At 43.7% G+C, this 26,634-nt stretch overlaps 1 protein-coding gene across 1 annotated transcript in view; it reads left to right on the top strand.

The window, feature by feature from the left end:
- The window catches only part of MUC4 (mucin 4, cell surface associated), a 256,422-nt gene that overhangs the window by 24,043 nt on the left and 205,745 nt on the right, over window positions 1–26,634 (top strand). Inside the window, exons 7-13 of the mRNA XM_088444695.1 lie at window positions 3,326–3,439; window positions 3,550–3,663; window positions 3,806–3,928; window positions 7,458–7,582; window positions 17,688–17,855; window positions 21,355–21,528; window positions 22,693–22,826. Coding sequence (XP_088300821.1) covers window positions 3,326–3,439; window positions 3,550–3,663; window positions 3,806–3,928; window positions 7,458–7,582; window positions 17,688–17,855; window positions 21,355–21,528; window positions 22,693–22,826 — 952 coding nt within the window. The remainder of the gene's footprint in view (window positions 1–3,325; window positions 3,440–3,549; window positions 3,664–3,805; window positions 3,929–7,457; window positions 7,583–17,687; window positions 17,856–21,354; window positions 21,529–22,692; window positions 22,827–26,634) is intronic.

The following is a 26,634-nucleotide window of genomic DNA, read 5'->3' as shown; positions in this document are numbered from 1 at the left end:
ACGTTATCGGCGAAAAGTATCGCGGATCCGGACTTTTCGCCTCAAATTGAATACGGGCCTAAGCCTGGAGTTGTTGGTGATATGCTGCCAGTTGCCCCCCATCTAAGCCTTGAGTTGTTGCCAATGAGCTGGCAGTTGGCCTCTATCTAAGCCTTGAGTTTTTAGTGATGGCCTTGCAGTTAGCCCCCCATCTATACCTTTTATTTGATTACTTAGGCAAGCTCTCTATACTGTGTATAAATCAATTTATTTTTACCACCATGCCTTTTCCCTTATTTAAATAAATGAATAGTGCAGGCCCTTTTTGTATTTGTATATTGTAGATATGTATTGCCTCTATTTACCTGATGTAGAAATGTAGACTGACAACAGCCAATAGGAAGTTTACTCCCTCCAGCAGACAAAGCCACAAATTTGCCACCTTGGTCCCACTAAAAGTACAGCCCGGAGTGCTACTCAAGTATTATCCATCATGGTCGATGCCCAGCACTACATTTCAGGTTGACAGGGCTAACATTATAGGCCGGGGCAGCATCCATGCCACCCTTGCTGCAGCCTTGCACAAGCAGTCATTAGTGAAGACTAGGACGCAGTACCAGAGATTTAGTTACATTCTGCATATGTGCCATATTTGCCACTATTGAGGAACTAGCCCTATACTGAAAACTCTGGGCTGCATTACTGTATAGCAAGTAAACATCGTGCCTGTAATCTCACTGATACAGTGTAAAACAGTAAAGGCTGTAACATTTTTGTATATATTTTTTGGGGGAAGGGACACAGCTTATTTTTAAGTAATTATTTATGAATTATTTTTTTACACAGTACACTATGTAAAGTGAACAGTTTTTTTTTCATAATCATTTATTTGCTACTAGCTGGGATACCTGGCATTGCCTGTGTTGAAGAATGGACCTTAAAGTACACCTACAGCCTTTATTTGTTTACATTGTCCTTGCCAATAACCCCATTCCATTGATCATGAAAGGACCGCACTATTATATACTTTTGTAGCTTTCTCACAGGTTTTTGTCAGACTGCCAATTTCCACTGGTGTCAGCCCTGGAAATGTGTAATTTAAGAGTGTCCCTATTTTTAGAGATTGTGTGACAGCGTGTGGCCTTGACAAAGTTCAAACCTACGCAAACACTTAATCCTGGTCAAACTACACCACCCTGCCAAATTTGGTGGTGCTAGGTCCAAAACTTTTGGCATGCACAAAGGGTAAAGAGATGGACAGACAGACAGACAGACATGCTTTATGTCTTATTATATAGAGAATTTAAACAATGGCCATCCTGTTAAACCAGCATTGAGGTCAATGGAAACTGGATGTGGTAGATATCTCTCTGCTAGACTAACCATCATAGCAATTAATGGCAGAACATTGGGTATGCAATCAGGAAGTCAACAATGACTATATAAACAGACATTTTGTCAACACCAGAATTAAAACACACTTAAAATGTCATCATAAGATATTTCTACATAATTAATGTTGACAATATATATTTTTGGGTTAGGGTTAGCAATAGGGTTAGGGTTAATATTGAACATGGGCTGTAGGTAGAATCCTGGCGTGCAGGATGCTGACAGGCAAAATACTGGTACTGAAATCCCAAAAGCATTGGGATCCCGGAACCAGAATCCCTGCCACTGGCATCCCAATGGTACATATTGGGGAGGGAGTGTTAGGTTTAGGGTGCGGGGAGGGTGAGGTTAGGTTTAGGCACTAGGGAGGAAAGTTAGGGTTAGGCATTGGGGAGGGAGGGTTAGGGGTAGCGGTAAGGGTTAGTCTTACCTTCTTTCCTTATGGGTGTCGGGGTTCTGACTGTCGGGATGCCACTGTTGGTATTCTGACCAGCTGCATCCTGACCCCCGGGATCACATACCCAACCCGTCAAAAATAGGTGTCCAAATTGTAAACATGTTGACTTTATGTCAAAGTCGACATGTTGGAAGTCAACACTGAAAAATGGTAAGTTGTGAACTTTGAAATAGTAATTTAGATTTCCATGGATTACAGAAATCATACATTGAGTTGTAGTACAGTATTTCAGGTGAAAAAATAAAAAGTTCACATAATGAAGCTAGTGGTGCAATATTATCATTAAATGTAATGGGTAGCCATACTTTGAAGTGAGGTTTTCACTTGTCCAACATCAGTCATGGTCCAAAATTCTGCAATGTTATATGCAAGACATCTGCTCTTCTGGCCTGTGAAAATTTAGAACATGCACCTCTATATGAGCTGTGCTATAAAATAGGTGCCTTCGTGTCTTGAAAGTGAGGCACTGCATTCAGATGTCTTCAATTGTTTAAATGCCTTCAATATTTTGTAAAATAGACAACATCTGTCTGTTCCAGTAGGGTTGTAGTCAATATACAGACAGCCGGGAAGCCGCCTGACTAAATCCTGGCGTTGAAATCCCAATTTGGAACTAAAGATAGGCATCTAAATCCCGATGCCTATCTTTAGCCCAACGACGGAATCCCGACAGACGGCTTCCCAAATGAAGGTAAGCCAGCTACTGTTAGCTCTTAGTCGGGGGGAGGCGGGTTAGGTTTAGGCACCCCCAGGGAGACTTAGGGATAGACACCCACCGGGGAGGGTTAGGGTTAGGCTGTGGAGAGGGGGGTTAGGGTTAGGCACCACTGGGGGGAGGTTAGGGTTAGGCACCCTCCCGGAGGGTTAGATTGAGAGTGCGGGAAGGGGGGGTTAGATTTAGGCATGTCCGGGGGGACTTAGGTTTAGGCACCACCCCAGGATATTTAGGGTTAGGCGCCACCCAGAGGAGTTTAGGGTTAGGGGGGGAAAAGGGTTAGCATACTTACCTTAGCCATCAGGATTTTTCATGTTCAGGCTTCCGGTGTCGGTATTTCACCTGGCGGCTATTCAGCTGCCGGGATTTCATATCCAACCCATTCCTGTATAATAGTGCTTCTGTGGCCCAGGTATATAGGTATAGGAATTGGGCCCCTTGCAATAATTTAGCAAATGCCTTCTTGTATTGGGCATGTGATCATTTGAAAATAGCATCACAGTGTGAACTTTGTTTACTATACAAGGATTCTAATCACCATGTAATGTAAAGGGAGATGCAAGGAAGATCTGATCTGGAAAAGTACTATCATAATTACACATTTTCAGGAAGTGCTGTCAGTAGGAGAAACTCATTGTAGCCTCCCCCCAATATCAGTGATTCTTTATTACTTATTAAGTGAATCATAATTTTAAATAATGGTTACAATCCATAAAATAAATAAAAACATCATGACATTATTAAAAATGTGCTTTATATGTTGAAATTGTTTTTACATACAGATATTGATGAATGTCTGAGCAATCCCTGCAGAAATAGAGCCACTTGCAATAATTTAGAAAATGCCTTTTCCTGCTCCTGTGTTCTTGGTTTCACCGGCAGATTCTGTGAAATACGTGAGTGACTATGTCAGAAGATTTGTCAGTGACTATGCAAATATATTATTGTTTTATACACTCTTCACTGATCTCTGTTCTCAGAATAACCCCTTCTCTTATTATTACAGGTATTAATTACTGCAGTTCAACTACATGTCACAACGGTGGTGTCTGCGTCAGCCTAATAAATGATTTTTACTGCTTTTGTCCTTCTAACTGGCAAGGGAAGATTTGCAACTTAGGTACTGTATTACAATGTCGTTTCATTTTTATTATTATCCTGCGATCAGCTATTCAATTGACATTGTTTTTTTTTTTTATATAGCTCCATAAATTAGGATATTTTATTAGATTATGATTTCTGAATTGATTTTCTTCTTCCAGATGTGAATGAATGTACGAGTGGACTCAGACGTTGCAGCATTAATGCTGCATGTACAAACACACAAGGATCATATTATTGCACTTGCAATCCTGGATTCATTGGAGATGGTTTTAATTGCAAAGGTATGAAGGATAACCTTAAGTTTGCAGTGTCTCCATTCAGTGTATCAAAGTCATGAACAAAATAATAATAATGATATTGCAAAATCTCACCAACACCCTAATAAATATTTAGTAGCAGAAAAAGAAGGGCACTTCCCATTGGATCCAGTGAGTGACTCATTCTGTCCATACTGTATGCTGGTTATGGAAAGCTGTACCTAGTAAGAATCTTGACAAAGGTCCTGCACTATAGAACCGAAATGTTGACCTCCTTCATGTTTTACTTGTGACTTTTGTGCAATACACTTGGTGGTGTGTAATAAAATGTTTTTGGGCTTTTAAGCTGGATCCAACAGTGAGTGCCCTTCTTTTCTGTTACCGAACATTTTATACACTATGGCCCTCATTCAGAGCCGTTCGCTATTTGCGCTCGTTCGTTCAAAAACAAGGGGTGGCTATTCAAATGATCCGTTCGCACATTGCAGTCTGTTCACACCTCTAAGTCTGAACGAGCGAGCAAAACATACGCTCTTTTATTTCTTAAAAACGCCCCCTGGCCGCTCGCACCATACGTCATGTCCACTATTTATTAGATTAATCGAGTACATCGAACAGGATATGAACTGCTCGCTATTCTTGTGGTTGGTTTTTTCAACTGCTATTTTGCAAGCAGTTCTGAGTTAAAAAAAAACAAATGACGTGGTCATTGACGCTGCTATATTGATTATGCACACCCATAAAACGCCCGTTTTGACCTTTAAGCACGCCTGCGTTCGGATCTCCACTCCTCGTTTTCAAGCACCTTCCCCTGTTACCACCCACATACGCCTCATTCTGTCACTCAAAATAGCAGGCACTCGCTATATTGCGTACAAACGATTTTCGGCCGCACTGACTGGTTCGTGCATGCGTACTAAAAACCGTACACATGCGCAGATGTGCGAACATCGCTTGGAACGAGCGTACTGCCACTAGCGAGTGGCTCTGAATGAGGGCCTATGTGCACTGATTTATATGCAACATATGGAAAAAGCACCCTGTGATCTGAAGAATTTTTAAAGGACTTCTGGCTTTTTTGAATATAGACTGGCATGATATGAAGATAAAAGAACTACTAACACTGTGAAGGTAACAAGCCTAAAAACAATTGTCAAATTTTTTTCATATTTGACTACAAGTTAATACAAGGTCAGAAATGTTCACGTTATTATAAACAAGAAATACTAAAAATATAAGATTTCATTAATATCTTGAAGTATGGTATGGACAATCTTAAGCCATCAATGAATAAAAACAAAGGGCCTCATTCAGACCCACTCGCAAGCGGCTGATGGTGTGCACTGCGCATGCGCACGACGGAGGGAGCTCCGTCGTGCGCATGCGCCAGACGCGACGAGCGAAGGACTTTCCTTCGCTCGTTGTGTCTGATCAAAGGGGGCGTGCTGTCGATGTTGATTGACAGCACGCCCCCTTTGGTGGGCGTGCCGGGAGCGTGCCTCCCAGACGGGGGCGTTCCCAAGGGAACGCCTACCATCAGAAGCCGGCCCACTGACATCACTAGTGATGTCAGTGGGAGTGATTTTGGCTCTGATAGAGCCAAAATCACTCCGGGCCTTGCGGTTGAGAAACTCAACCGCAGGCTCCGGCTCGCAGTGGCGATGGTCGCGATGGTCAAGACCATCGTGGCCATCAACCTGCACGCTCGTATAGGCTGTGGGTGGTGTTTTTTTGGTAAATCTGTTTTTAAATATTTTTAAGTCTGTGGCCTTGAAATGTTGACTTCATTGTTCATTAATCCTAATTATTTGTTATATCAAATTAAAACCTGTTATGTTCTGATTGAACAAAATATTTTTGCTCGTGGCCTGAGAAAATTAGGTGTTTGCATGCTAACAAGTGTAAACATTTATAGATTTTTTTATATATCTTTATAATTCAAAAACTACAAACAATTTTTATATTTGAATTATAAATTTGAGACACTCTCTTATAGTACTAAATTTGTGCAGAAAATAAAAGTAAATTGCGAGGTAATTTGCATTGGATCACTTGACCTGTAATGACCAGATATGAAATAACAGAAATTGATATCAATCCTGTTGGTATATCTATATGTATTGTATGGAATCGGTATCATATGCCAGCTATCGGGATGCCTCCTGTCAGAATATTGACAGCGGCATCCCGATGGTTGGTTCCCAACAGGGGTCGAGTAAGTATACTTACACTCCCCCCTCCCCCCCCCCTTATGGTAGCCTAACCCTCCCTGTTAGTTCCTGAACCTAACTCCCCCTCCTTCGTGCCTGACCCTAACACTCCCCCCTAGGGGTGCCTAACCCTAACCTCCCCCCCAAAACCCAATGCTAACCCCATTAACTGCTTTAATCCTAACCCTCCCCCCCGCGCAGCTAAGAGGATGGGCGCCCTGGATTTACCTCGTTCGGGCATCCGTCCATCTGCTTTCCGGCATCAGGATTAAGATAGGCGTCGGTATTTCGATGCCTATCTTAACTCCCTTGTCGGGATATCAGCATAAGGCATTTAGACCAGCTGACTACATCCCGTATTATATATAACTATATATCTATACGTTCCTAAATGTTGTGGGTCAGCTTAGAATCATTATTGTGCTAGTTTTTATTCACCATTGAAATAACCATTATCTTATTCTGTGGGATAGGATATAAAAGGTGCACACATTATTAGAAAAATAAAGTGTGAGAAATAACTTTGAAAAATATGCACCAGGTCTCACCTAATTAAAATGAAGCATTAAACCTGCCAAGTCACATTGTACATTTTGATGCTTAAACAATATTTTGATAATTCTATAATTGATTGACCACATTTAGTTGAAATTTAAAAAGCATTTTTATGTATCTCTAATGAGCCATACCACCAATCATATTCTAATTACTCTCTCAATTATTTTTTGTCATATTATTCTTATTATACTTTATTTATAGGGCACCACAAGTGGTTGGCAGCACCGTACAGAGGGCAAAAATTATACATTTGAATCTGCAATGTACATGTTACCTACTCATGTTAGAGGTGTCCTTTGTGTGGGCTGAAATAAAGTTTTTTTTGAGTTAGTGATGTCACTGACTTAATTAAGGTTCATCCCACATTATAGAGGACAACATGAATGACTGAAAAAATTATAGGGGTAGTGAACAGAACAGCATGACCTGTTAGAAAAGATCAATTTACACATTTTAGTTTTACTAAAGTTCAAAATGAAAGAAGTTAATTAGTTCACAAAAATTTGGGAGAAAAACATCCAGATTGAAAAAAAGTATTAAAAGTCATGTGTGGTATAGTATAACAGATTATCACCCTTTTGTAAGGAAAACTTACAGTCAGTAATATTTGATGTAGTTTATTATAACCTTCATTATATTAAAACATAACTTATTGAATATATAAAGTACATTTTAAATTCATAAAATTGCCAATGTAATGCAGAAATTGAAGATAATATCTGTAATACTAGTACATATTTTGAAGAATTACAGTGAGTAACTGTGTTCTAATGTCTTTATTACAGAGGACAGACTGTTTGAATACAAAAGTGGGTACAGAGCAACACGACGCAGCAGGGATTTTACTTCTCCCATGATTAACGTCCCATCAGGTTTTCCTTTTGGCTCTTCATTTTACAACACATTATATGTAAGTTACACATGAAAAATTACTGTATTCTAATATAATTATTTCACTGGCAGCACATAGCAGTGTTCGAGTGGTGCAGAGCCCTGGGGGCAACACCATCATAGCTCCACATCCCTTGTTGTGGCACTCTTCAGCTAGTATTGCTGTTGCAGTGCCGACCGTAGCACCCTTTCGACATTTTGGCATGCATCCTGCACAGGGCCGCCATCAGGAATCACGGGGCCCAGTACAAGTGGATCATACAGGGCCCCCCCCTCTCCCAAAGCCCTGAGGGTGTAAAAGTGTAGTGTAGAGTGCTGAGTGATTTAATAAATGAGAACCGTACTTACCTGGTATCCTTAGATTGTGGCGTTAAACTTGGTTGTGCTTCCCCTTCATCCATGCCTCTTCTGATCGCCGGCCATGGTTCTATGTAGAACATTCAGGAGACGAGGATGGACAGACATAAGGAATGGAGATGTGGTAGATGAGGGGGTAGAAAGTTGTGGCATAAGAAGAAAATGAATAATGTGAAAAGACAGCAGAAAAAGATTTGGGAACAGATGGGATGGGGAAAATGATGGATTAATGCAGTCCTGACCAACCTGTGACTTTACAGCTGTTGTGAAACTACAAGTCCCAGCATTTTTTACCAGCTAATCACGGGAGTGTAATCTGGATCTGGTAGTTTCACAACAGCTGGAGAGTCAAAAGTTGGACATGTCTGGAATGTGACACACAGGAATAAAGAAAGTAAAAAGGTGTTAAGAGTCACACAAGTGGAGTGGATGCAGAGGCATTCATAGGGAGGGAAGGAGGTGCATAGGTACACATGGCAAGTGGAAAAGAAGCAATGGCACAATTGGGATTTGCAGTAGGAGGCAGAGGCACTAATGGGAAGTGGAGGGGATAGAGGCACTCATGGAGGTGTGGGACAAAATCACCCCTGGACTGGGATGGGGAGGGGCAGAGGCACACATACTGAGCTACATAGAGTTCACTACAGTCAAATACAGAGTACAGACAGGGGAGAGAGACAGGGATAGATATCATGGTGGTAGGGAGAGAACATAGAGCTGCAGCCACAAGAAATGAGATCCATGTGATACTTACTGGGCTGTGTCTGCAGCGTTCTTCTTGGGCTGTGAGGACGACAAACCACCTGACCTCCAAGCTGCAGTGTAGATCACAGATATGCTAAGGGAATCCAGCACCTCGCAGCACTAGCTTGTGTGCTGCTAGTGATGTCTGGAGAGCTAATGAATGACTCATCACAGCTTAGCTGTGCGATGATTCATTCATATAACTCTCCGGTAAGCACTACAGCAGCATCAGCTGTCCCGTGTTACAAGTAATTAATTAGCAATCAACTCTGCCTGCGGCCGGGCCCCTCAGCTATCAGGGCCCAGTAAAGGAGTACTGGCAGTCCCCCCCTGATGGCGGCCCTGATCCTGCAGCCTGTACAGCCGCTTGGAGTGTCCTGAGAACACTCCAACACAATCCATATAGGTGGTATGAAATGCCACATAGATTTTCTTCTATTTAACCTTTTGAGTTTGAAGATTTGAGTACTATAGATGGGAAAGTCCAAGGGTGGGTTCCCTCATTTCATCCGATCTCTATCCAATGGAACAGCACTAATAACAAGATAAAAAATTAAAGCAATATATATGTGTAGACTGGAATCAGTATGAATGACCGCTGGACTCCAGCCCAGTGGTTCAAATCCTGACTGCAGCAGCCCGATGGATTAAAATCCTGACAGCGAAGGTAAGTCTACTATCCCTACCACTCTCCCACTGTATAACCCTAACCTCCCCCCTAGTGCCTAACCCTATCCTCCCGCCGTTAGTGCCTAAACCTAACACCCCCTCCCAGCACCCTAAACCTCACCCTCCCTGGGGGGGTGCCTAACCATAACCCCCCCTAGTGCCTAAACCTAACCCCCCCTTACCCTAGCCTAACCCTAATCCCTGGGTGGGTGCCTTACCCTAAGTCCCCCCGGGTGTCCCTAAACCTAACCCCCATCCCCAGCTAAGTGTATACTTACCCCGGCTGAGGACGATTGGTCCGGCGTCCTCTCGGGGTACCGGCATCGGGTTTAACATCAGCGTCGGTATTTCGATGCCTATGTTAAATCCCTTGCTGGGATTTCTTTGTCGGTATTGAGACCGGCGGCCATGTGTAGACCACAGGTATGGAAGGTAAGCTAAAACACAATATATAGATATAATTAATTTAATTAGCAAGAAAATCAACATGGACAATATTATCTGTATTCATATTAAAAAAAAATAGTAACCTCTGTGAAAAACATCAATGGTATAGTAAAACTTCACATTAATGTTAATGGATTGATATACAGTACTTGCAATGTTAGGTGAAGGATCAGCCTTGTGAAACTACAGGTTCCAGGATGGACAAGTGATGCACTTGATCTATGTGTAAATAAAGGTGTCTATAATAAGTTCTCCCAAGTGACAAGCTGTATCAGAGTTATTGAGATGTAGAGGTCCCTGTGACGAACAAAGAATGCACTGTGTGAAAATGAAAGCCGACGGGGAGAGTCTGCAGACTGGAAGTCCGTCCTCCATCAACTCATTGCTGTGGTGCAGCTCTCTCCTCCAGGCTTAATATTAAGTACAGCAGAGGTCTTTATAGGTGAAATGTACCACTCTTCTTCTGTCCCATACAATTAACAATAGCTCCACATGATTCAATCACACGGCCTGATTCAGACCCGGTCGCTAAGCTGCGGTCGCTTGCTGCCAATAGGGGCCAGGTATGCAAATCCCGCTATCGCACTGTCTGACTTAAGGATGCCCTCTATATCTTAGAGGGTGACGGCAGTGAGTGTACGCAGGAGTATAATGCCGGCCACCTCTCTCTCTTAGCACATGTCATCTCCAGGAATTGTTTGATTAATCGGGAACATCGAGACCCATCGGGGATGCACACAGCACTTGAGGTAGCCCCTACCGCACCGCAAGCACTGCGATCAGTTCAGGCAAAAAAACAACCAAGTGACGTGTTCAATGACGCTACTTTGCTAATTATGCACATCCATTAAACTCTATTTTGACGCTCAGACACGCCTGCATTCACACATCCACTCCCTCGTTCACAAGCACCTTCCCCTGTCACCACCCACAAACAGCGTTGTCACTCAAAGTAGCGTCCAGTCTGTGTACTACGAGCGCACGATTCCCGGCTGCGGTGACTGGTTCGTGCATGCGTACTTTGATGCATACGCATGCGCAGATGTGCGATAATCGCCCCTAGCGAGCGTTCGCAGCTTAGTGACTGGCTCTGAATCAGGCCCTCAGTGTCTTAAGTTTCATCTCTTTGATGCCAGATCTTCCTGCCAGAGCACAAAATCTTGACCATCCTACAGTAAGTGTCAGTGCTACTGGCTTGCACACAGTTTACATTTTTTTAGTGCATGCCTTTACTGGGGGGGGGGGGGGGGGGGTGTGTCTTTCTTTGAGGCCATTTCATTTGGGAGCTTCTATCCATGGATCTTTCAATACATAAACCACCAGGTGGCAACCAGAATCTCATTGACCATGGTGTAGATGACCAGGATCTTTTGTTGGGCAAAAAGGTATGTTCCAGTGATATCTGTGCACTTCATCCCGGTGATAGAAAATTAGGAAGCTGTTTATTAAAGTAGCCATGCTGTTCATCCCAGCCAGTGGTTTATATACCCAGAGGTTATTAGACAGCTGGCACAATGGTGGGGTTTGCCAGTGGTGGACAAGATGGCTTCTTTATGGAACCACAAGGCTCAATTATATGGGTCAAGAACTACAGATACACAGGTTGTCCCATTGGATGCCATGATGGCTCCTCAGCAATACCATCTGGGATATCTTTTTCAGCTAATTCCAATTCCTCATATCCTCAAGAAAATCAAGGTGGGGAAATACCAGTCACCCCAATAACCCTGGATACAATGCAACAGTCATGGTACTTCTGGCTGTGCAGCCTCTTCCATCCAAACTTAGCTCATTTGGATTTTTTTGTTATAGTCTTTTTATTGTACAGCAAAATAGTAATGTACAAAACAAGGTTTAAAACAAAACAAATGAGCAAGATAACAAACATGTACAGTAATCATTTGTGAATCATAATAACACTGCTGTGGATTTTAACTATTGCTTAACTGCACAATAGAATGAAACACAAGAAAAATGTTTAATTATTTAAGGAAAAAAAAGAAAAGAGAAAGAAAAAGAGGAAAAGGAATCCCAAAAAAGTATATAAAATATGTCACGGATTGGGTTTATTGTGAATCCAGGCTGGGGTCTGTACGTGACAAAGATTCCATTGGTTCTGTGGTAAAAGTTGCTGGGTGGATGTAACTCCTGCACATGGGACTGGGTACTAAAACTAGTACTGCATGTTGGCAGAGAACCAGACCAGGAGCAGGGAGTCTAACCCACCAGCTGTGTTCACCAGGGACCCCTGCAAGGAAGTATGGACTTTGCGGCGTCCAACAGGCAGGTCGTGGCCCTCTGGCTGAGTCACTCAGTACTAGCACTGGAACTTGGGTAATAGACAGGAACCTTGGGTCTATGGTTATTGGCTGAGACCAATGATCTGTGGTGAATGGTAGGAACCGATGGTCTGTGGTTATCAGCGGGAGCCGATAGTCTGTGGTTATCCATAGGGACCGATGGTCTGTAGTTGGCAATAGGGACCGATGGTCCGTGGTTATCGGTATGAATCGATAGTTGTGATTATCGGTAAGGATGATGAGTTGTAGTTATGAGTATGGAACAATGATTTGTGGTTATCGGTAAGGGCCAATGAGTTGTAGTTATTGGTAAGGACCGATGAGCAATTGTTATTGGTATGAACCGATGAACTGTGGTTCTCGGTATGTACAGATGAGCTGTGGTTATTGGTATGGACTGATGAGCTGTGGTTATTTGTATGATCCGATGAGCGATGGATATTGGTATGAACTGATGAGCTGTGGTAATCGGTATGGACCAGTGAGCTATGGTTATTGGCCCAAACCAAGGAACTATGAGTATCAGCTGGAACCGATAGACTGTGGACATCAGCTGGAAATAATAAACTGTGGGTATCGGCAAAACCAATGGATCCAGAGGTGCAAGGTGAAATATCACAGGAATCACTCTGAGGAATAAACACAGGAGCACTCTCTCCTCGTGCAGCAAGGGCTGTGAATACAGTGGCACTGGCAGCTTGAGACTTCCAGGGCTGCTCCTTTTATCCCCCCTGACCAGCGGGGATTGGAGGCAGGAGTTTGCTGACACAGTGTCAGCTCCGGATTGGCAGTGATCCGATCAGCTGATCCTGGGGAAGATAAAGGTGCCGCACACATGGAGAACGCTAGACACTGGCACCTCAGAGAAGGCCCTGCTTCCTCTGACAATGCTGAACACTGGGGGTCTCATTCAGACCCGCTCGCAAGCACCGATGCGCTTGCAAGTGGGTCAATGTAGAGGCCCTGCGCACGCGCAGCGGCCGCACTGCGCGCCCCGGAGCGAGAGAGGAATTCTCTCACTCCAGGGCTTGCTACAAAAGGGGCAGCTGTCGATGGTGATTGACAGCTTGCATCATTTTGTAGGTGGGGCAGGGGGATAGCTTGCCAAACGGAGGCATTCCCAACGGAACGCCTGCCGTTTGGGGACGGCCCCACTGACATCACTCGTGATGTCAGTGGTGAGCTTGCGGCAGACGAGACCCTGCCACAAGGGTCTCGTCGCAAGCCCCAATGATCGCGATGGTCTTGACCATCGCTACCATCAACCTGGCCGCTCGCTAAAGCTGTGGGTGGTCACCCACAGCCTAGCAAGCGGCCAGGAGGCCGGCTCAGAAAATGGATGCGGCCGTCCTCATTCAGAGTGAGCGCTCGCATTTTGCGAGCGCCTCTGAATGAGGTCCTGGATCTCATGCTGAGAAGCCAGCCTGTTGTTTGTGATAAAATACAGATAAATTATATCCACACTAAATCTAGAATATAGCGTTTTTTCAGCAAGCAGGAGGGGAAGTTAGTTGAGAGAGAGAGAGGGAAAGGGCACTTGTGGTGGTGGAGGTAAAGGCAGTGGAACCTCTCTGCAAGAGTAACTACTCCAAAGATTTGCAAATACATTTAAATGACATGGGGTCAATGGTTGTTATGTGACTTGGCATAACATATACCATTCAAATATTTTCCGTATGGATGCCTGCGTTTGGGCCAGTAACAGCCCCTTGAAGAAGTATGAAAGCCAGATGACACCGATTGGGAGCTCCATGAGCCTACCTTTCATGAACCTACCTAATACTCTGATTAAGATAAGCACCTTGCACTCAGCACTGTTTTTATCTTTGCATTTTTTATGAAAATGTTTTATAAAATGCTTTGGATATACCAATTAGGCTGCCAGTATTTTTAAAATAATTTTTGTTTTTGTCTTTATATGAAATTAGTTTAAATAAATGTATTTTAAACGGTTACATTTCTTGCATTGTCGTTGGTACCTAATAGATGAGCTATAAAGTCATTTTAAATTATTATAAGTTGTTTACATGCACCGACCACATCAGCTGATTTAGGTGATACATTAAACATTTATTTTGAAGGTTTTAACTCCTTCTTTGACACTAGTAACCTCCTTTTGGACATACTTTTTTGCAAAGGCACTGGATGCACTTTACATATATGGCTTGCTTCTCACTTGAAGGAATTTATATCTTCATCAGCATTTTCAGACTGTAGACACTTATCTAGCACTGACACTTTACATATCTTGCACATTATACCTTATTGAACATAAGGTTATTCTTATACTATATTGATTGTAAGCACTGTTTGGCGGAGGTTATCAAGTCCACCGTTCACTTTTCTTATGCAAACTGCAGATCACCACTGCTTTAAATCTCTTGATTCAGCTGACACCTATAACTCCTGGGGTAGTGCACTTTAAAATCTATTTTAGCTACTACATTATTATTGCAAAACAGAGATATACCTAGACTCAGGTGGCACTTGTAATCCTCTATTTACCCGAAATATAGGTTCTATTTAACACTCTAAAGTGTTAAATTAAAAAGCACTACAGCCTTGCAGCTGTGGACTGAGCACTAGACTAAGCCACCAACAAATAAAGGGTTTAAAAAAAATATATATAGTTTTTTTTTAAAAACGGGTGTGGGAAGGGAAATCAAGTAAAAAGAATTGAAGTAACAAAAGGTAGAAATAAGGATGGGGAAGGGTTAAGGCTGGGGATGAGAATAGAAAGAGTGAAAAGCCAGAGAATTAAAAACAATTGGTCATATGACCACAATGGTTATAGCCTCTTAGGGACTGGTTGGGGTATGGTCTGATGTTGTGGAAGTGCTGTCCCTTATACCCCTTTTACACCAGAGCAAAAACCTGGGTTTTTGCTGGGTCTACCTGGGTCGCAGCTCAGTGTAAAAGGGTCTCTGAAAAATAACCTGGGTCAAGTGACCCTGCAATCCAACCCAGGTAGCTACCAGGGTTGGACCCAGGATGGACCCAGGTAATGGTGCAGTGTAAACGGTGCAACCCGGGTTATCCGACCTTGGTCATGCCTAAAATGAGCTGATTGGTGGTTGTGGAGCATTCCCCTCCCACTTTTTATGACCTCACAGGTTTAGCAGGGCAGACCTGAGTTCAGTGTGAACAGGGCTGACCTGGGAGTAACCCAGATGAAAGGTGCAGTGTAAATGGATCTGACCTGGGTCTGACCAGGGTTGTAACCATGTCCAAAAACCCAGGTCGGACCTGGGTTTTTGGTGGAAAAGAGGTATAACTTACCCTATACTGGGTTAGGACAACTTTTTTCCTCTGCAGGGCGATGTCTTGCAAGGAAGCAGTAATGCTTTCGTCGTGGTGGGAACTGATGACATCAGATGACATTCCTCCTCTCCTATCCTGTAGGATGGCTGTCCCATCTCTGTCGCCAGCAGTGGGAAGTCCTAGCTTTAACTGCGGGTGTCAAAGACATGACAGTCATCCATGATTACTTATTACATAGATGACAATGATGAGATTTGATTACATGTGTAAAAATGGATTTTTGGTAAAGTTATGTCCTTCCTCGTCTATCCTTCATGCGTTATGAGTCGTGTTACACGTGCAGACACCAACTCCCGTGTAATTTGGCCAGCACCAGGTGTCTTTTTTTAAGAAAATGCATCTTATTTGCAATGCTGGAATCGGTATTACATACCGCAGGACCTAAGCCCGGCAGATGAAATACCGAGGCCGGAATTCCGGGAGATGAAGATCCTGACGGCGCCTGGTAAGTGTCTTAACCCTCCCCTCTCCCCCCCCCTAAACCTAACTCTCCCTTAGGGATGCCTAACCCTAACCTCTCCCCCTAGTACATAACCCTAACCTCCCCCCAGGGGTGCCTAAACCTAACCCTTCCTCCCCGCACCCTAAACCTAACCCTCCTGTGGGGGTGCCTAACCCTAACCTCCCCCCGGTCTTACCTGACCCTAACCCCCCTTTCCCCTAGCCTAACCCTAACCTTCCCCAGGGGGTTGCCTAAACCTAAGTCCCCCCGGGGGTCCATAAACCTAACCTCCCCATCCCCAGGCTAAGTGTTATACTTACCCGGCACATGATGATCGGGATGGCGGGGGTTGGTCTTCCGGCATTTTGACGCCTATCTTAAGTCCCGTGTCAGGCAGGTAGTGTCGGGATTTAGACTGGCAGCATTGCGTTCGCAATTCTATTAACTACATCCCCCCCAGTGTTTACATGTTCTCTTTGATATTTAGGGACAGTGAACCTAACGTGCCTGAAGCCATTTTGAAATATTTGCTGCACCCTTAATCTAGAACACTTTACTGTACACAGGGCCTGATTCAGACCCGTTCTCTAAGATGCATACTCTCGCTGCTGCCGATGGTATGCAGAGTATATGCATTGAGCGCATGCATCTCAGTGCGCATGCGCATACCTTAGCGAAAGTTCACAATGCATTCGCTCGCTGCGCATAGACAGCCCAGCAGAGTGAGTGACAGGGGAAGACGTTTGTAGGTGGTAACAGGGGCTGGCCAATAAAAATGTGGGGGTGGAGGTGCAAGCGCAGCTATATCTAAGCATCTCAATGGCGTTTTAGAGGTGTGCATAATTATAATACAGCATCATAGTACATGTCACCTGGCTTGTTTTTACACTGAAGTGCTCGCAGTGTCTGCGGCAGGGTATCGTCAACCTCAAGCGCTGCAATAGTATCCGATGTACCGATGGTTGCATACACTTCCTGGACATGACGTGCACAAGTGGGCGTCTTAAGACAGGCTGGTGGGTGTCTGCATACACTATGTGATTGCTCTGTAAGAAATAGTGGGCATGCGAGTGCATTGCATATGCAATTTGTATACACATTGTGTGAGCGATCGCATCTAGCGAGTGGCTCTGAATCAGGCCCACAGTCCAATGTTTACACAAACATTTAATTTAATTGTATCACATTGCATTTTATATATAATTCAAAGTCATTATGTTATATATTGGCATAATTAACTTTTGTTTAATTATGTGTCTTCTTTTTGTAATGAGAGAATGAAAGCATTCACAGATATATCTATTGTCTGATAAGTTGCTGCATGGGTGAGAGGCTGGCGGCTAGAGCACAGGATTATTTCAGTGTAAATTGTCAGTGGAATAAAGCCTGACTGTGATAAATATAGTGGCATTGATAATGAAAGTGTAATTAAATATCATTTCAACAGCATTTCTGAGATACTTTATTGATTACTGTATGTCTATATTACTTTTATAACTGGATAACAAGCCCAGGAAGAAACACATTAATCATTTTGAGCTTTAAAAAGCAATCAATGCAATTTATGATTTTTAATATGTGGCATCCTCATATTCAAAACTGAGCAGCTACAATAACATAGAAAATAAACTTAAAAAACATTACAAACTTTATATAAATCATTATTACTGTACTTTCATTCTGATGCACTATGTCTGAGACTTGAAGCCAGGGCCACTATTACAAAAGTCAGTCAATGCGCTTGATTGAAAATAATTGTAATTAAATATGACTTTAGCTTCCAGTATGTTGTACATTTATATTATTGTATAAATTAATATTTGTTTTATTTTCTTTTTTTGCAGTTCACAGACAATGGGGTTATTATTTTTCGCCGTAATAACTATGATCCTATTTACACGATGCCTTACCCTCTTAGCACTTTCTACAACTACGACTACTATACTCCTCCCATGATTGCAGTTTTCTGGGCAGATGCTGATTTCTCCCGTATGGGGGAGCTCTACTACCAGGTGAGAGATCTCATTATATAATTAGTCTCCATGGGTATGCATGTACTCTTATGTGTTCATCCTTTAAATGTACATGTTCGCAAGTATAAAAAAATGTGTCTTCAAATTAGGGATGTGCAGGCTCGGATAGGTTCGAGTTTGCACGTGGAGTTCGGATTTTTCCCTCCAAAAAAACGGAACTCACAACGAGGCAAAACGTCATCTTACATGGACGAACATCATCATTCCTGGTCTTTTGTCCAGGAATGATGATGTTCGTCCATGTAAGATGACGTTTTGCCTCGTTCTGAGTTCCGTTTTTTTGGAGGGAAAAATCCGAACTCCACGTGCAAACTCGAACCTATCCGAGCCTGCACATCCCTACTTCAAATACATATTGTTTTATTTTAAATGCTTCTTTATACAGTGAGAGTAAATGAACAGTTAGGCGTAAATTTACTAAGGATCGTGTTTGGTCGAGATTGCAATCTTGGGTGAGTTTAGGAATTTTTTCCAACTCACAAATTTCCTAAGGTAAAACTCGGGAGAGAATTCTCAATTTCTCAATCTGGAATTAATACACCATCGGCCAAACTCGCAAGTACTTTTCATGGAAATAATACACCTCAAGAATTTACCAAGATTCGTGATTGTAATCACGAGTGTAATTTCAGCAAACTTGGTCCTAATAAAAAGTTTTAAATAGACTATCCCCTGAGCTGTGAGTTTGCCAGAAACATACACAGATCAGTGTCACCTGTATATATTTCTGGCAGTAAATACTTTCTAAAGAGTTAATGTTAAAAGGAAAAAGATGTAGGGTTTCCCCCAAAAAACATAAACAGCCCCAGGCTCTTGAGCCAGTCCTGATTCTTTAAACACGGTGGAAAAAAAAAAGTAGGGTTACCCTATATTTTAAGAACCAGCACTGGGCTCCCTGAGTCAGTCCTGGATTTAAAAATAGGGGGAAAATGCATAGGGTTCCCCCTATTTTTAAAACCAGTACCGGACTCAATTCTAGCTGAAGTGTACTGCCACAGCCAGGGAACCCTTTCACCGGGTCACCCAGGCCAAGCATTATCCCCCCAAGCTAGTCAGCTTAAGCCGGGGATCTCAGGGGATGTGGGGAACCACCCAATAAAGGGATTCCCCCCTCTCCCAAGCACCCCAGGCTTACACTAAAGCCCAAGGTTTTTCCCTGCTCCCCTGGCCGGTGGGTGCAGGGGTAATAGTGGGGAATATTGTTTTTTACTATTGTTTTTTACAGTGGAACTACAGGTGCCAGCGTCCTGCCCTTTGGCACTTGTGGAACTACAAGTACCAGCAGGCAGGAGGCTCCCATACCCTATCTGTAAATAAATAGTTAAAACACAGTACACACATCGTACAAAGTACAAGTTTATTACACACCTAACACACTCACACATGCTTAACCTTCTGCCAGATGTTCACGATCCCCTGTCCAAGTAGAATTCCTACGGTTTACCTGTGAATAAAAATAAACAATAATCACCTACCTCCTGGTGCAGGTCGGTCCCCTTTTTTAAGTAGCCTCCAGGGGTCTTGGCAAAACAACAAATCAAGTACATGTCGGACATGTATAGATGTATGTCTTATCACATACATCAATATCGCGTTGAATGACAGAAACCGCATGTTTTTTGTCATATTCCCGGGCTGCCAGCCAATCAGAGGCCACTCTACAGTTAGCGGCCACTAATTGGCTCTGACCCACGTGACTGACAGTCAACAGCACGTGGGTCAGATATAATGGATGCAGGGTGGAGGGTGTGCAGTGCACATGGTACCTTGGGTCAAGGAAGGCCCCACACTGCACACCGTGCACCCATTATAAATACACCTTGTACCAGCAAGGTCCCTCCTTCTCCACAGTGCCATCTTCCCAGTGAAATATTCAGGAAGATGGCAACGCACAGTGAAAGCAAAGACTCTGGCACTGGGCCGGTGCCTTTGCTCTCTTGTGCACATGTGCCAATCGCCCAAATATCACAGGAAAAATGGAGCCGCAAAGGAAGAGGCGCACAGGTAATTTGTGCAGCTGAGGAGGGGTGAGGTCACGCTGCAGACTGGCCCCCTTGGGCACTAATACACCCCTGCTGCATGAGACTGTGCCTCTTTGAAATGTTATTTGATATATATTAATTTAATAACTTTATTTTGAGTTTTTATGCAAATAACAAAGTAACAAGACATTTATAGTAGGTACAAGAGGAAGCAAAGACGAGCATTAGTGCTAGGCAGTGTCAGATTGGGGCATGAAGTCCCACCAGGGAATGCAGTAGTAGGGGCCCAAACTTAAGGGGTTTAGCCAGCCACCAGAGGGGGTGCGGCCAGCCACCATAGAGGGACTTTGCCAACCATTAGAAAAGAAATGCAAAGAACAAAGCCGCTTTATAAAGTAGGAAACATGGGAATGTCAGGACCACCTACTTTGTTTGGCAGAAGGGCTAATCTTGGTGTAGCTGCAGTAGAAATAAACCAAGCAACCAATTTCAACTATGATCATGCTCCACCAAGTTGCTGACACTCTAGTAGTAGAGTATCAATATATAATTGAAGTGCAAGGTCTGGAACCTGACCCCTAGAGGAGGAGGTGGTACCCTCAGCCAGTAGGGCCCACCAGAAATTTCCCCTGTACACCTGAGGACCAGTCTGACCCTGGTGCTAGGAGATAAAGGAATACATCAGAGGGAGAGATAGGGGTTGCTAACACTACACTAAAGCAGTGAATTCTTTGCAACAATACCATAGAGATACCTTATTGTAAGGCTCTCACATCAAATCTAGGCGCCCATACATTGAAGCTTATTATGAGGGGTAGATAATGAGGGAATCCAGGATTAATCTTTGCCTGATATAAGGTATATTAAAGGGTGTATGGGCAGTGGAAAGGGGGATGGGGTGGATTAGTAGCTATTTGATTCATGGATCAAATTATTATTTACTCTGCTGATACTAATGCTGGGCATACACGGCCAGACAAAATGTCTGTCAGACCGACAGACATTTTATCTGGCAGCCTGCCAGCCGCAGATGTCGCTGGCATGCACTGTGAGATTTCTCTCACAGCGTTTCAGCCCGACATCCATGCTCCGCACCCGGGGAAGGAGACATTTCCCATGTTTGTCTGTCGGCCGCGGCTGGGCATACACTGCCCAATAGTTTACCGGGTAAATATCGCATCGGACGGGCATGCTGGACAATCCAGCATGCCCGACCGAGCAATATTTAACCCTCGGTCGCCCCCCCACACGCTACAATTATTGGGGCGATCCGCCGATATCAGGCGGATCGCCCCGATAATTGTAGCGTATATGGCCAGCATAAGAGATGCAGATATAACAGACATCTCTTTCATTGTCTTTGAGAAACATTCTTTCTTGCAGGGAAAATGGGAATTACCTTTTATTTGATATCCTTGTTTGTAAAAAACTGCACACATCTGAACAGTCTTCATTGCATCCACTGAGAATAAGTTTGTTAATCTATCTTTTCTCAGACTTATGACTTCCAGGCATCGCCCAATCTGAATATAGACTTCAAAACGAAACTCGAAACTGAAGTGAATACATATTTCTCTTCCCTGAATTTCAAAGCCACATGGGCAATTAAGATAACTTGGGAACGAGTTCTTCCATATCCTGCATATTTCTTCTCCTATAACTCCCACGAGGTAATTTACAAACTGGAAACTTACTGTTTGTGCTCATCTGTATAAAACAGTCACAGGACATCTGTATATAATATTAAGCAGGATCAGTATGAATGACCGCCAGACATATATCCGGCAGTTCAAATCCCGATGCCGGAAGACCAGCAGCAGTCAAGATCCCGATAGATAAGTCGGGATACCTAACCCTCCCTTAGGGGTGCCAAACCCTAACCTCCCCCCCTAGTGCCTAACCCCCCCGTAAGTGCCTAAACCTAACCCCCCCTTCCCCACAGCCTTAATCTAACCCTCCCGGGGGGGTGCCTAACCCTAACCTCCCCCCGGGAGTGCCTAACTCTAACCTCCCCCCGGGGGTGCCTAACCCTAACCCCCCTTCCCCTAGCCTAACCTTAACCCTCCCGGGGGGGTGCCTGACCCTACGCCCCCCCCGGGAGCCCCTAACCTAACCCTCCCCTCCCAGCTGTCTGCGCCCACCGCTTGGCTTACCAGTATGCCGGGTGTTGGACTCCCGGAATAGGGATAATGATAGGCGTTGGGATTTCGACGCCTATCATTAGTCCCCTGTCGGGATTGCGCAGTTGGGAAGCCGGCGGTCGGCATTTCGACCGTCGGCTTCCTGACTACATACCTATTAAGCATCTACTTGTAAAACTATTGTAAGTTTACTTCAAGCAAATTTATTCAGAAGCATAATAGAATAAGGTAGATGTACTCACATCTAGCTGACTAGTCTGCATTAGTATTGAGTGTTTATTTTTGATCTATTATGGATACTATATCACATTCAAATTATTTGTGAGACTATAGTATTTTTTTACATTAATACATAGAAATTGGAATATAAATCTTATTATGAATGTTTAACCTTAATTTACTTACACACGCTGATTCTGAGTTTCGGAGCAAAGCAAAACAATCAAGTAAATACAGGGTAAATACTGGCTGCTTTTGCATGTAGCCCACAAATGCTGGACAGCTTTATGGTTACAATGCAATTTAGATTTCAGTTTGGACACGCCCCTCTCAAACCTATATTTCTCTCACCTGCAGTGTGCAGCATGGTTTTGCCAAGTTGCAAAGTTACTTGTTTGCTCTTTTTAAAATTTGCTCCCAACTCTGGTATTTGACCTGAATATGTACAGTAGCCTATTTTAATGTTTCTTGCAGACAAATACCTACCAAGCTGTATTAGTCACAGATGGCATCTACTCTTTCTGTCTGATGCGATTTGCAGATGGAGGAATGAACTGGCGTTATTATTCACTCCCTACATATTACATGCCCAAAATGGGCTACTTCAGGTATATTCTGTTTAATTACACTTAATTGATATGAGAGTTCAGCTTTTATTTTTAATGTGACACCTATGATCACTTTGTGTCATGACCATCATGTGCCTTATCTTTGATTTATTTATTTATTAACAGTTTTTTTATATAGCGCAGCATATTCCGTTGCACTTTACAATTGGAAAGAGTGATAGAACAAAACAGGGTAATAACAGACAGACATAGAGGTAAGAGGGCCCTGTTTGCAAGCTTACAATCTATAGGGAAATAGGCATTGATACAGAAGGATAGGTGCTATATATTGCAATTTGGTCCAGCCAGAATGCAGAGTTTCTTGGTGGGTTGCATGATCCAGTCACACAGGAATGTCGGCCAAATGTCAGGAGTATGTGAAAGAAAGACAATATGTGAGGTTATGTGTGGACTGTGAGAGGGGATGTAATAAGACATGGAAGTTATGAAGGTTATGTGGTCAGTTCTGGAATCTGATAAGCTTGTCTGAAGAGGTGAGTTTTCAGGGAACGCTTGAAGGATTGAAGACTAGAGGTAAGTCTTATTGTGCGTGGTAAGGCATTCCATAGAGTGGGTGCAACCCGAAGAAAGTCCTGTAACCGTAAATGGGAGCATCAGTGCAGATAAAAGTGCTAATAGGTGCATAGTATAAATTTGACTAACAGAACTTTATGTTTTAAAAAGAAAAAAATAACATAATTTAAAACAAAGTAAATGTAAAGCAAAGCACAAAGTAACTAAAATTAGAGAATGTGCAATAATAGGCTATTAACCGATTACTGGATCATGAGGTCAATAAACTTAGGGTCTGATTTAGATACAGTATGTTCTCTTTTGTAACAGCACTGCATATTCATTGACGCCTACCATCCCCCCTGCTAATCTCCAGCCCCTGCACTTCTCAACTCCCGATCTTAGCTACTCTGGTAAAATGGCCATTTTAAATAGCCTTTGGCTTTTTCAAATGGTCGATGTTGCAACCATTACGACCTATAGTCGCAAAGGTGATCTGATGCTGTGTCTTCGGACGCAGCACTCAGGTCTGGAGGCGTATTTCCTGCCATTAGCCTGCCCCAGTGCTTTAAGAAGGGTTGAGTGGCCAGTGCCATCGTACGGGGCTGAGAACCCTGGGGGTGGCACTGTCACAGCCCCTGGTGCGGCAGTCCTGGCCAGAGTGTCCTTCAGATGTACCACTGCCCAGAGCCTCTATAGGCCACTGCTGCACTACTCTGGTCATGGTGCATCTGCCCAGCCAAAGCTGGGGAGCAGCCTTATTATGATATGTCCTCTGGGGGGGGGCAGCAGCAGCAGCACAGGGCACACTGGAGCCCTTTTACAAGGCCGACTGGCACAATATTGGAATGTGAGTCCTATGGATACGTGCCAGACTTTGTAAAGTCATACAACACAACAGTGGCTGTGTAAGTAAATGCAATAAACTTTTGCCATTCAGCTGCATAAATTGCTACACAGTTATTGCCTATTTTTACCCTTGCTTCCCCACACTTTAAAACCTGGTTACACCACTTGCAGCTGTACTGAAATGCCAGTCACCAATGTACCTTTATTATTGGTGGCTGATAATATTCTACCTTACAGTACACATTTAGACTTTCCACATCACTACTGATAATTGCTATTCCAGTAACTTATGCATTAACCTGATACGAGGACAGATCCCCATGTTTTGGTTTTGGTCATACTGTAAATCATTGTTGTGTTTTGATTTTGGTAAAACCACCCTCTATTGTTTTGGTTTTGGATTTCTTTAAAAATGTATAATACAGCTAAATTAATCATGTAATTTGGACCTGTTTTTATTTCTACAGTATTATTAATTTCAATAACATTAATTTCCAGTCATAGTTCACAATGTTGATTACAGCAATATCGTCCGAAGGTTGCAGCCTGTAACCTGTACGGGCCTTGGACCTTTGTTTTGCTGTTTGGAGTAAGTTAGATGATCTAGTTCTCTACTAGACTTTACTACAGTAAAAATACTTGTACTGGCCTGAGGCCTGTGATTTGCTGTTTGGAGACGTGTGTTGTAATATATTATATTTTCTACTAGGATTTTACTTTTAGGCTATTGGTTCTTAATTAATGAACACATTGTATATTGTCATAACAGTGCCATAACAAGGCTTACAGCACCCTGTGCCTGCCATGCCAAGGAGGGTTGGTTCAGCAGTGACAGGAAGGGCAGCAACACCATGGGTAGGGGTGTATCTATAATGGGTGCAGGGTGTGCGTGTTCCCCGCACCGCACACCCTGCACCCATAATATTACTTACCTCTCTGGAGTCCCATGTCGGCGCGGCAGTCCGGCGCTGCAGAACGATGGGAAAATGGCCGCGGCGGCTATTTTCCCATCGTTTGCGCATGCGCAGTACAGGAAAAATGGCCGCCGTGGCCATTTTCCCGATGATCTGTGCATTTATTGTAGACTCTGGGCACACTCTAGTGCCCAGAGTCTATAAGTCCGGCGCTGGCCACGCACAGCTCAGTGCGCTGCCGGCCGCGGGGCAGAGAGGAGGGGGCATGTCGGAGACAGCACACGGGCCCCCTCCTCTCTAGAAACGCCCTTGACAATGGGTGCATTCTCAGGAATGGCATCAGTTTTTCCACATTTTTTTGAAGTAGCCTCCGACAATGTCGGCTAAATGGCTGGCTAAACTAAGCAACAGAGCAGCAGCACAAACACATGGCACTTTAAAAGAATATAGCACATCTATGAAACATAGTGGCACAGCAGTGGCAGACAGGGTTTGGCAGTTTAACAAACTTACAATACAGGGCCATAACTAGGAATGTGCAAGCAATGCCACTGCACAGAGTGTAGGGCTCTGTGGGCAGCACTGTCTTTACCCCACAGTCCTTGTATCTGTCTTGCAGGGAGCTTGGAACAGCACTCTGCATCCAGTGCCATTGCTGCAGCACCGCTGGAGCATTCTTTGGATGCTCCAGACATGCACACTGTACCCTTTAGAGCACCCCAAAGCATCCTGAGAATGCACCCATTGTCAGGGGTGTTTCTAGAGAGGAGGGGGCCCGTGTGCTGTCTCCGACAAGGCCCCCTCCTCTCTGCCCCGCGGCCGGCAGCGCACTGAGCTGTGCATGGCCAGCACCGGAGTTATAGACTCTGGGCACTAGAGTGTGCCCAGAGTCTACAATAAATGCACAGATCATCAGGAAAATGGCCACGGCGGCCATTTTTTCCCTGTACTGCGCATGTGCAAACGATGGGAAAATGGCCACCGCGGCCATTTTCCCGTCGTTCTGCAGCGCCGGACTGCCACGCCGACATGGGACTCCAGAGAGGTAAGTAATATTATGGGTGCAGGGTGTGCGGTGCGGGGAACACGCACACCCTGCACCCATTATAGATACACCCCTACCCATGGTGTTGCTGCCCTTCCTGTCACTGCTGAACCAACTCTCCTTGGCATGGCAGGCACAGGGTGCTGTAAGCCTTGTTATGGCACTGTTATGACAACATACAATGAGTTCATTAATTAAGAACCAATAGCCTAAAAGTAAAATCCTAGTAGAAAATATAATATATAACAACACGTCTCCAAACAGCAAATCACAGGCCTCAGGCCAGTACAAGTATTTTTACTGTAGTAAAGTCTAGTAGAGAACTAGATCATCTAACTTACTCCAAATAGCAAAACAAAGGTCCAAGGCCCGTACAGGTTATTGGAGGTGGAGTATTTTGTGTAAGGTAAATCATTGATTACCATAAGAATAGTAAATCTGAAACAGATTACCATTATTAAAAATGTAGCTTCCAAATGTGAGTTTT

Source organism: Taudactylus pleione, unplaced genomic scaffold (assembly GCF_031769625.1).
Source record: "Taudactylus pleione unplaced genomic scaffold, aTauple2 ptg000372l, whole genome shotgun sequence".
Taxonomy (NCBI): domain Eukaryota; kingdom Metazoa; phylum Chordata; class Amphibia; order Anura; family Myobatrachidae; genus Taudactylus; species Taudactylus pleione.
The sequence above is the reverse complement of the archived record's forward strand: the minus strand, read 5'-3'. Positions and strand labels throughout refer to the sequence as shown.